General features: G+C 43.9%; 1 protein-coding gene across 2 annotated transcripts; it reads right to left on the bottom strand.

Annotated features, from left to right (window-relative positions):
- Positions 1-217: 217 nt before the first annotated feature.
- Positions 218-11963, bottom strand: Abracl (ABRA C-terminal like). 2 transcript variants are annotated; one of them, XM_075948447.1, is made up of 3 exons: positions 11758-11963; positions 6773-6839; positions 218-763 (listed from the first exon to the last, which is right to left on the bottom strand). In XM_075948447.1, the coding sequence occupies exons 2-3, from the start codon at positions 6831-6833 to the stop codon at positions 579-581; spliced, it is 246 nt and encodes an 81-aa protein (XP_075804562.1). In that variant the 5' UTR covers positions 6834-6839; positions 11758-11963; the 3' UTR covers positions 218-578. The 2 variants fall into 2 exon arrangements, with proteins under 2 accessions (XP_075804562.1, XP_075804551.1); XM_075948436.1 differs by lacking the exon at positions 11758-11963 and adding an exon at positions 7995-8196.
- Between the last annotated feature and the right edge of the window lie 223 nt (positions 11964-12186).

Genomic DNA, 12186 nt, shown 5'->3' with positions numbered 1-12186 from the left:
AAAGAGGTAGTTTTTTGCCTTTTCCCTTGACTCGGGGGCTAAGTTTGCATCCACATCAAAACCATAATTCTTATTTAGTTAACTTTGTGGGTTTTAAGATTTTTTTTTTCTAAATTAAGGTCATTTTTACTACAGTGACCTAATTTTGATACAAAATCTCAATTGTAAGAGGCACACTCATACTTAATGACAAAACACAGCTATCACGAATTTAAAGGCAGTTACATGTTTTTATTACATAAACACAGCGTTCCTCATGGCAGCTGATCTTCAATTTGCCTCTTGCTTTGACAGAATGTCAAATGCCTGTAGAAATTCTCCAAGAATAAATCAAGAAAAACAAAAACTCCTCTCACACCTCCAAAAATGTTTCATTGCCTGCATTTCCCAATCACATTCTTAAGAAAAATAATAGGCTTTGTTTACTTTACAGTGTAATGTTTCAAGGTATAAAAACAGGACTTTTCAATGAGTCCCCCTTGTTTACAAAGTCCTATAAAAATACATAAGGAAGCGTATGTTTGTCTTTTGACTTAATTATTCCAGTTTACCGGAGATACGAAGATACGCAAACCACATTAATCTTGCAGCAGTACAATGTCAACATTGTCGTGAACACCCTGCAAAAGCAGTTCTCCTGTGTATGTAACAATCTTTCTTCGCTTTGCGGCTTTCAGAGTTCCTACCAATGCTTCAAAGAGGTTGGCACATCTGTCGTCTTGGAAGAGGACCCCAAACTTCACGCTTAACTTCCCATCGGCATCTAATTGCAGAAACACAACGTTAGTAAACGTGTCTTGCCTCCATGGATGGCAAACTTGGGGCATCTTCGGAAAACATCTACCCAGGGGTAGCCAAGATTAAAATAAAACACGAAGCCTCTACCTACACTCAAGTAGCAGAACAAACATGGTATGCTTTGTAGACAAAGACTGAAGGACAGAAAGAAGCATTATGAAAGGTGAGTGTGGTCAGTCGTGGTGAGCACACCTTCAATCTCAGCACTCAAGAGGCAGAATCAGGCAGATCTCTATGAGTTCAAAGCCAGGTTGGTCTACATATCAAGTGTGAATCCAGCCAGGGCTACATAGTGAGACCCTGTCTCAAAGTTTATATAATATAATGTGTGTGTGTGTGTGTGTGTGTGTGTGTGTGTGTGTGTGTGTATGTTCGGAAGGCTGTAGATGAATTTTTCTCAGTTTTGATATTCAAAATTGTTAGTTGGAACTAGAAAGATGGCTCAGCAGTGAAGAACACTGGCTGTGTTCTTTTTGAGGACCTAGGGTTCAATTCCCAGCATCCACATAGCCACTCATAACTATTTGTCACTCCAGTTCCAGAGGATCTGATGCCCTCTCCTGACCTCTATGGACACCAGGCATGAATGTGGTGCATACACATACATGCTGGCAAAACACCCACAAAAATTTACACATTTGATTAAAAAATAAAACTTTAAAAAATAAATCCTTTTGAAAAATAAAATTCTGTTAGCTGCCAGGTTAATAAAGACAAGAAATGGAAGGGAAAGAGCATGTTATGATCATACACAGTGTCCAGGCTTGGAGTGAAGGCCTTAAAACAGGGCCTATCTGTCTATTATGACTACTGAATCTCAGTTCCTGTGGGGAGACCCAGACATTTTTTACAGGATTATCTCTCATGAATATCAGTTTATAAGATATTTATTAAAAACTAGATGAAAAGTAGGTCTGCTGTTTAAGAAGCTGTCAACTGTTGATAGTTTGATGTAAGTAATGGCGCTGGCTAGTCTTGGACAGCCCTCAAGTGTTGGCCTTCTGTTACCACATCCAGCAAATGAAAATGAAAATGCACTTGACAGGACCGTGCAGAGTTAATGGACTTGTTATCAGTAGAGCCATCTAAAAACTTGCCAGAATAGTAAACGCCAATTTACAATACATGTTTTAAAGGTACCAAATGCAGGAATTTGGGTATAATCCTAGCGTTCTCCTTCCTTCTTGTCCTTCAATCTGACAAATATTCAGGTGACTACACCTTCCTTGTGTCTTTGTAATTCTATCTGCTTATCTCCAATGGCCGGGCATTGCTGAGTTGAAGCTCTAACTGTTGTGCACCCAGATAACTTCAAGCTGTAACTGGTTACTCCTCACCAGTCTCCCTCTCCCTGTTTTTGTCCCCAGCATACCATTCACATTAATGGGAAATAAAACATATGGAAGACATTTTATAAGATGCAAATCTGATGGACACTATTCTACGTTAAGCTTCCGATGGTCCCCAGCATCTTCAAAATAAAGCGAAGAGCATGGCCTCTCTTTACCTCTCTGTGGCTGAGCATCCAACGCTTGCCTGGTCTTCTATAACTTTATGTTTGGATTTAGTCATAATGAACTGTCTGCTCTTGCCCAGGAGACCTGGCTTTTGTAACTGTACCCATAGTGAGTTATCAGCGCAACATTCCAGACCCTCTTCTCTACCTAAATGCCTTTATTCAAGAACAGAGTCAACTGTAACCTTCCTTAAGACTTCCTTCACAATTCTCAATCCCTCTAGTTATCTCTTCTTACTAAACTGTGTGGCTATCAAAGCACACACCATCAACTTCACTAACATTAGGCAGTGTTTACTGAGCACTTGCCATGTTCCTAGAACTGTTGAGTCAACTTTACAGTCATTAAAATGCAGTCAACCCTCATTTCGTGTAAGAAAAGACATTATTGGTTTCAAGACGCACCATTATTTTATATCCAATTTAACTGCCAAGTTCAATAAAGCAAAGCAATATTAAGATACATTCTAAGCCAGATAGTGTTGGTGCACACCTTTAATCCCTGCACTCAGGAGGCAGAGGCAGAGGCAGAAAATCTCTGTGAGTTCAAGGACAGTCTGGTCTACAGTATTAGTTCCAGAACAGTCAAGGCTGTATCCTGTCTCAAAAAGACAAACATAACAACAAAAAATGCATTCTATTTTAGAGACTTTAAAATGAAAAGCGTCTGGATTAACCAAACATTATTATTAGACAAATAAAGAAACCAAGATACAGAAATGTGATAAGATACACAAGATCACCCAGCAAGTATAAGAACAAGTATAAGAACAAGTCTGACTGGAGTCCAGCTTCCGACATGCCCTTCTTTTAAAAAACTTTTAGAAAAGGTCTCAGTAATCCTGGGTGGCCATGACCTACCAAGAGCTGGGATTACAGGCAAGTATCATCACAGCTAACTAAGCCCACAACCTCTTCCCAGTACACTTCCAGTCTGTTCATCTTCCAGCTGCCTCAAGAAGACCTTAAGGACCGAAATAGAATCTCTTTTTCAATTCTTTAGTCTCTATACTCAAGCCCAAAGTGGGTACTCAAGAATTCTTGTTGGATGAAAGAATTTAAATCTCCAAATAATCATAGTCTCCACTTCATCTTCTCTAACTGGATGAAAAATGAGACTTTAAAGATTCAGACTTTCAAAGAAACAGACAAAAATTTCCTTCATCAGTTTCTAGTAGGAGCGCGTACTTCATCTGTAGATTAATCAAAATCACTCCAGCCTCAAGTAAAATAACCATCACATGTCAGAAGATGGCACAGTTCCATATCTGCTTTCCAACTCCATCAGTCAAGGTGTTCTAGTATGTCTGTGAAATTTAAAGGATTTTCATGCATATGGATGTTATGCTAATGACCTTGTCTTGTAATTTGTAAAGCTGCTCGTTTTGAAATGGAGCTTCAGATCGCCCGAGTAGAACACTGACACTCTTTAGGAGTGCAAAGGTTAGAATTTTAAGGCCAGCTGAACCTGACCAGCGAACACCAGGTTGACATGAATAGGAACAGTCTGCAAATTGTTGGGAATACACTCTTAACAATCCAAACATACTAATTCCAAGTAATGTGACCCTACTGGAGCTGGAGAGACCCGGGAGATGTGGGAGAACACAAATAGGGGTGGCATTAGTGAAAATGAGACACCCCTCCCCAGACATGGCTATAGTGAGGGGTAAGAGAAAAGTTAGGAAAAGATTTGGTTTGCCTGAGAACCCAAATATTAATAAATTATATTAATAATATAATTGTCTTCTCAGTGTCCTGCACAAGCTTCAGTTCATTCCCATTCCTAGTTCAGCTCATATATCCCCTCCTCAACTCACCTGCCTATGCTTCTACACATCCAAGTACCACCTAGTCTAGGCTTAACCAAGTATGTGCCCCCAACTCTACCGTCATCGCTAATCTATGGCACTGGAACTATCTTGAACTGAACGCCAGCACTTCACAGTCTGGCAAGCCATTTTTTTTTTTCTGATACTTGCCTCATCAATTTTTAGGTATTTTCATCAATTAAGTAATAAGATGCTTGAAGAAAAAGAACATGCCTATGTCACATGTACTTAAACAGGGCTTGGCGCATATGGGAGAGCAGTATCAGTCAGTGATAAGATGATTAAACGCATGTGGCTGTGACCTCAAACACACTTCCATACGTCTCTGGGACTGGCTCCGTGGTGGAGCACCTGCTTAGCATGTCTGAGCATGAATTCTATACCGGGTCCACCAAAGGGGGCCAGGGAGAATATCGCCACCCCAAAATAATCCATGTTCTATTCTGTAGAACTTGGAGAACATTACCTTACAAAGCAAAAGGAATTTTACAAACGTGATTAAGTAAGGGCTCTAAAATGGGACATTATCCTGGATTATCTGGATCCATTAATATGGAATCCTGGGAGTTCTTAAGAATGGGAGAGTAAGGCAGGGTAGGGCAGGGTGAGGACACCCGGCTCCCCACACTGCTGCTGGTGCAGGGAGAGAGAGCCATGAGCTTAGGAATGCAGGTGCTACAGAAGAGTGAAAATAAGGACTACATACAGTCTCCGCAAAACCCTCCAGAAAGGATTGAAGTCAGCCAGCACCTGGATCTGAGCCTGGAAAGCGCCTGAACTATACAAAATAGGAAATGTGTCCTGGTGTTAAACATCTGGCTAAGTCTGTGGTAACTGGCTACAGCAAGAAGAGAAAACAAATGCAGGGGGCTGGCGAGATAGCTAAATGGATGAAGTCCTTGCCTGCGCAAGCCTGGGGACTTGAATTCAATTACCAGAACCAACAAAAAAAGGGGGGGTTGCACACTGAAGAGGTAAAGACAGAGAGGTTCTGGGGCTCCCTGGCCAGTCAGCTTAGTCTGTTTGGTGAGCCCCATGACCCAATGAGAGACCTTGTCTCAAAAAAAATAAAATAAAAATAAAAACAAAACTCAAGAGAAGTCCCAAAAAATAATGCCTGAGATTAACGTTTGGCTTCTACATGCATGTACACAGCCGTGCATATACACAGAGAAAAGAAAGACATCAAACACAAGAGACAGTAGAAAATAACAGCTTAGTGGAAGTTTTGAAAGTGTGTCTATCCTTCTAGATTAAAGGATTTGTAATTCATAAGCAAACAATTCTAAGAAGACTCAAGCTGTAATGACATAGCTTCTTTTGTTTGCTTGTTTGAGATAGGGTTTCATTGTGCTGGCCAGTGTGGCCTTCAATTTGTCATTCTCCTGCCTCCACCTCCCGAGTGCTGAAATGACAAGAGTATACAACATTTGTTTATGAGATACTCTGGAACATTAGTTTTCATTTATATAATAAGTTTAAAACTTTGAATTCCATATGCTCATTGTTCTTACATTCAATATGCTCTCCAATCCTGTACATCTCAGATGTAGCAAATATCTCATGCTACAAATACAACCATTTTAATGCTACTTAGGAGAAAGACAACACACACCAATTTTACACATTATCCTCACAATACTCACAATAGCTGCTTGGCCAATGAAGTCAAAGACACCAAAAAAAAAAAAAAATCAGTTGGTTTATTTTACTATTATGTTTGAAATTGTACAAATCCCAAGAATTTATATAAAATAAAGAAAATTGTGATGGCTATTCTTGGTTGTCAATTTGACTCCATCTAGAACTAATTCAAATAAAACTTAAGCAGCTGGGTACACTTGTGAGAGGTTTTTATTCTTAATTAAATCATTTGAAGTGGAAAGGCCCACTTCTAATCCAGATCTTTGGAGGTGGGAAGATTCACCTTTAATCTGGGCCACACCTTCTCCTGGCAGCCAATACCAATACCAATATACAGGGCATGGAAGAAGGAAGCTTGCTCTCTTTGCCTGCTTTCTCTCACTGGCAAATCTATTTCCTTACTGACAGCAGAGCCTTATTCTTCGGGATTCTGGCATCTATTGAAGACCAGCTGGGACTGAATAACTACTGGATTCTTGTACCTTCCATTAGTAGACAGCCATTGCTGGGCTACTGGACCATAACCTGTAAGGATTCTAGTAAATCCCCTTTCTATACATATATAGATCTGTTCTATAAGTTCTGTTGCCGTAGAGGGGCCTGACTAATACAATTTAGTGTAATTTCCCTCTAAATCTCTAGTCACTTGTAAATTTATAAAATAAGGCAGAAAACAAAAATTTTAACAGCCAAAACACACACACACAAAAAAAAAACCTAACTCAAATGTCAGTCTTTAAAGCAAACAAAAGAAGCTCAGGGAGTTTTCAATTCAAAAACCAACAAAACATCTCAGCTACTCTCTGCCTCAGAAACCCAACACCCCAACAGCCCCATGTCTCAAACACCCCTTGAAAGCTAAGAGCACCACCGTCTCGGGCTGTGAACCGAGTGTGCACTCTGCCCTAAGTCCTGGGCGGCTGCTCCAGAACGCCTGTGTAGGAGTGCACTCAGAAGAAACACCCTGCGTTAGAATACTTACTTTTAGACCCCAGACGTCGAATTTCCTCTACTAGGAGGTTCACCTCATGATCCACATCCATTGCGGACTGGAAGAGAAAAGAAGCCTTTATTACAGCCATTTCTCTACCCCATCAAGCACAGCAACCCAAGGGTCCTTCTCCTTCTCATGAAGCTTGTCACTATTATTGACCACGCCCCCTTTCTACTTGTACGAAGTAATGCACTTGAACATAATGAAGTAATTTCCCTCGACCTATAGACCTTCCCTCTCTGTTGCCCCACTCCTGGCTACTAGGGAGAAGATGGCCTCTCTCCTCACCACGGCATTACTCCTTGCACATCTTGTCACAGAGTTCTGCTAAGCACCCAAACTACAAAAGGTAACGGGATCCATGCTTAAGGCAGAGAAAGGCCTTCAACAAAGAGCAACATGGCAAGCGTTCTCTCAGCGCTGGGTCCCTTTTTGGAGATGACGGGGTGGATCAAGTGGACAAATGGGAAAAGTAAATGGATAATTATGGAGACAAAGGAGAAAGCCCAAGGCACAGCTGGGGCAGGCGCTGAGCTAGGAGACAGAGAGGCCAAGATAAAATACATGCTCCCTGCTCTTCAGGAGCCTGGGGTCTAGCGGTAATCCAGACCCATGCAGGGCCGCCTGAATAGCCTCCGGTCAGTGCAGAGATAACTTCCAGTTCACACACAGGCACCTCGCACCTTTCTCTGGATTCTGCCCATGAAAGCCGACTGCACTGCACAGCTTATAGTGAAGCCCATTTGTTTCCCATCGTGAAGAGTCCAGATTAATAAGAGCTGAGCCCAATAAGTCATGTTAACTCTTCTGTGGCTTGCTGCATCTTCCACAGGCCTCTGATCCAGCCTCCTCCACTGTACGCTTGAGCGCTAAGCTGCAGCTGCAGGAATTTTTCTAGTCCTCAACTATCCCTGGTAATACCGCTGGCCTTCTCTGCACGCTCTCTTCCGCTCAGGTTACTGCCATTCCCCTCCTGAGGCTCATGAATCAGTCCCAGCTTGGATGGAACACCCCCCAGAAAGCATTCCCTAATCTGAGGAGTGCCCCCCTACTGGGTGTTCCCACCACACTGTACGCCTCTTTTATTTCACTCGGATGGAATTACTGGTTTGGGGGGTTTTCTAGCTAGAAGGAAAATGCTCTCCACAGGGATCTGACTTAAATATTCCTTGTTAGCACACCCAGCACAAACACTGCTTCATGAACTAACAAGAACAATCAAAGGCATGAGGGGAGAGAACACCACCAGCGGAGACCAGCAAGTGCGAGTGACTGGGCAGGAGGGACATCCATTCAATCTTTCACAAGAGAGGTTCTCCAGGCTGAATAAGGCGCTAAAAGGTGGAGCTGTTTCACTGTTTCCTTCCAGGTGATGACCTGATAGAAACAACTTCATCCGGATGGATTATTATGAATTCCTGGTAGCTTCTAAAGTAAGAGCGTCGCCTCCAACTGGATACCACCTGCTGAGATGATACTGATTGGGACACCAGATTTCCTATCGGCAGATAATTAAAAGTGCCACTACCATCTGCTGTTATTTGCATGAACATTGTAGTTCAAGGGGCCGACACTACAGGAAAATGCAAAATCGTCGATTAAATGCAGCTTTCTAAAACTTGTTATTAATAATTATACTATCCAAGCCTGGTATGGTGGTGCATGTCTTTAATCCCAGTGCGTAGGAGGCAGAGGCAGGTGGATCTCTGTGAGTTTGAGATCGTCTGGTCTACAGAGCAAGTTCCAGGACAGCCAGGGCTACACAGAGAAACCCTGTCAAAAAAAAAAAAATTGTGCTGCTCTCTTAGGGATTTTTGTGTTGGTGAAAGCATGACACAGTTTAAAAAGGACATTAAAAAGCTAAAATATCCCCCAGAGGATGTAGAATAAACCTGTCTGTGTCATCGGTGGCCAGCTGCTATTTGGGGGTGAGTGGGGTCCATACTGTTTCCTACTCTGGCACAAGCAGTCTGAGTTTTGTTTGGGGACAACACTTCTGTATTTACTATAAAGTCATGTGTGTGGACAGAGCAGTCCCCTCTCCGGAAGTGAACCTGAGTCAGTAGGATTGGTCAGAAGCCTCAGGTTCCTCATCTGAGTCAATTCATGTAATTCTTCTAGTTTTAAGCTTTAAAACATTTATTTATTTGGGGGGAGGGGCGCATATATGTGGAGGTCCCAGGACAAATACTCTCACTCAGAACAGTCAAGTTCAACTCTAAGATTTTGCTAGACTCTTAGTAAATAACTCCCTTTCCACTGGTTCTAAGATGTGAGGTTGTAGCCCCAGAGTAAATGGTTACCCTATGGGAAGATTTGACTGGAAAATTCAGCAGAAGGAAAATGACTCAGCCTGTTCCTGATCCTGGATATTTTGGTTATAGGAACCAATGACATTTTCCCTGTTTATAATGTGTAATGTTTTGTATGAATTTCTATTACTTGCATGCTGAAGACTATTGATCCAAAAAACTAGCCTAATGAACTATTATTTAAAAAGCAACCAACCATATTTTAAAAAATGACATCCTTGTAATGTACTTCTATACATAGTCTTGTTGGGTATTGCTCTATTGGTTAGGATGAACAGCTACAACAGGAAAGCAGATCTGAAGGCTGGAGGAATGGCTCAGTTAGTAAAATACTTGCTTTGCAAGCACGAGGTTCCTGTGTTCGAGCCCCAGAACCTCCATAAAAATGTTGGGTGTGGTATCTGGGGAGACAGATATGGGAGGGGGCACCCAGCTCCACAGCCAAACAGTCTAGCATAATGGTGGACTCCAGGTCACGGAGAGAACCTGTCTCTAAGGAGGTAGGTGGTGGCATCCTTGAGAATGACACCTGAGATTGTCCTCAGATTTCTGAGTGTCCATGCTTACATCTGCACCTGAACACTCACGTCCAAGATACACCTGCATGCACACGTACGCAGGCGTGGGGGAGCGACACAAGACGAGATTTGGGAGCCGTATAAAAAGTCTCTACCAAACTGTCCTGTTTCTGGAAGTAAGGATTTGTGAGAATGAAAAGAGAAAAAAAAAAAAAAGAGCCAACCAGGATTGAAGGGAGATTGAAACACCCCAGGTCAGAGACTTCAGAGTCTCTTGTCCGTGTATTTCTCTCTTCAACATCGTCTCTCTCTTTGGACACCAAGGAGATACTTCGGCTTTATATACCATTTAACAATGAGAAACAAAGAGGAAGGCCCTCTCTTATGTGCAGTATGATAACCGCTTACATTAAAATGGGCACTTACCCAGTTTTCAGGAGGGAAAGCAAGGGGCATTTCTTTATAATTAACTACACACCAGGCTCCTTCTCTGAGTTAATTTATATAATCCTTTTATTATTTTTTTAAAAAATCTTTTTTTGCATTTATTTATTTTGGGAGGGTGTGAATGTGGAGGTCAGACACAGCTAATAGGCTTCCCATGCGAGTCCCAGGGATCAAACTCTGGTCATAAGGCTCCGCAGCAAGTGCCCATAAGCACTGATCCATCCATTCAGCTACCCTAATTCATAAAATGCTAAGAACACGACAGAGCACTTAGTACTTACCCCGTTTTATTGAGAATGAAACAAACCTCACAATGGTTAGCGCCACAAAGCGCTGTTCCTAACACATCACTTTGTCACTTCTTCCCCTTCCTTCGCTATTATGCAAATGAACCTAATGTAATAGTGTATTCTTATGTAATATCATATACTGAGTACTTATTAAGGCGGATCATTTACAAAGCAAGAAAAGGCTCCCTGTCTGGACCCCTATGAATAGGAAAATAACAGGTTTACTACTGCTAGCATACACAACTTGGCATGTTTTAGTCACTTATTATGGGAGGGACAAAGAAGAAAGCATCCACATTATACAATCTTTGGAAGACCCATGGCAGTCTAAAAGCAGGACAGACCCCTTAGACTGCAGTGAGCGAGATCAAGAACAATGAGAGGTCAGAAGCAGAGCAAGCCTAAGAAAAAAGACCCTGTCTGTGAGAGGCTGGGCCAGAAGAATGGCAGTGGCAGATGTTAGCCGGGCTGCTTAACTGTCACAGACTCTAATTGGGCTGTCTGAGTGGGACTCACAAAGAGTAGGGCTGTGGCAAACGCGGCAAAGCGCCATCAATACAATTTGGAGAGGTATGTCTGAAGCGTCTTCTAGTTATGCATTAAAGCTCCAAAGGCAATAGGTCAAGGAAATAAAGCCTACTGGAGTCGCCTCCCCTGGGAATCCCCAGCCAACTTTACACGAGAGCTGGGCGCTCTTCCAGACTCAATTCTATCTGGAACAGCTGGCGCGGGTCAAACGCTGACCCGGTACCTTTCTCCCTTTTCGTTGGATGGTGCACACTCCTTATTTGGTCATTCCCTCCTACAAGTTTGAGGGCTTGCCAAATATGGGTCCCCAAAACCTGGGGCCTGGGGGTACCACTCTCTCAACCCTTAACTGGTGGAACAGGGTCGCGGAGTCCCGGACCACAGGAAGGGCTTAGTCCGGAGGCCTTTGTCTCCTCAACTCACCCGTCCTGGGTCCCCCAGAGCACCCAAGGGCGCTGCCCGAGGTCCCCACGAGTCCTGCATCCCCTCACTTACTCGCCCTCCGCACTGCAGAGGACACTGTCCTGATGCCACTTTATTCCTCCGGGATCCACTCCAGCCCTTTCCCACACAGCTCTGCAGAACCGCACCACAAACCGACGCCAAGTGCAAAACCCACACATTGCACCGCTGCAAACATCGATTCGGGCTGCTTCTTTCCCGGTCAGCCCCGCCCGGCAAAACGTCACGTGAGCCCAGTGCGGAAGTGTGCCGGCCGAGTGGGGTGCCCACGAGTGGGGCACGGGGCGGGGGGAGTGTATGCCCGGAGGGCCGGTCCAGCCACACCTCAGCACCCCGGCGTTCCCACCCTTAACCCGGTACTCGCCCCCCCACACCCCGAGACCGTGGTCCAGCCTTTCCTCCCCGGACTCGCTCACCTCTCTGATTGCTTCCTTCTTCACCGAAGAGCAGCTGCCGCGTGGGTCTGGATCGGGTTCTCTGCTTCCGCACCCTGGGGAGGAACAGGCAGAAGAAGGAAGTGGCCCTGGCGAAAAGAAGGGCTGAGGTGGAAGAGGGAGGGGAGAAGGAGAGGCGTGGGGGGCCAAGTGAGACGAAGTGCTCTCAGGAAAGGGGCCGCCCACTCTCCCGGGACACGCCTAGGAGGAGGCACCCAGAGCAGACGCCAGAGCTGGAGGCAGGCTTCTAGGAATGCGGACCCAAAGTACCACCACCTCTCTCCATCCGACCCCGGCAGGACCCGCAGCCTAATGCATCTAATACTGGGCATTGATCTTCTGCCAGGATATCTTACCCAACAAGAGATAAAGCGCCCCACATGCTGAATACTGTCTCCTAGGAAAACCGTG

This window comes from Microtus pennsylvanicus, chromosome 1 (assembly GCF_037038515.1).
Source record: "Microtus pennsylvanicus isolate mMicPen1 chromosome 1, mMicPen1.hap1, whole genome shotgun sequence".
NCBI classification, from domain to species: domain Eukaryota; kingdom Metazoa; phylum Chordata; class Mammalia; order Rodentia; family Cricetidae; genus Microtus; species Microtus pennsylvanicus.
This window is presented reverse-complemented; position numbering and strand designations above follow the sequence as displayed.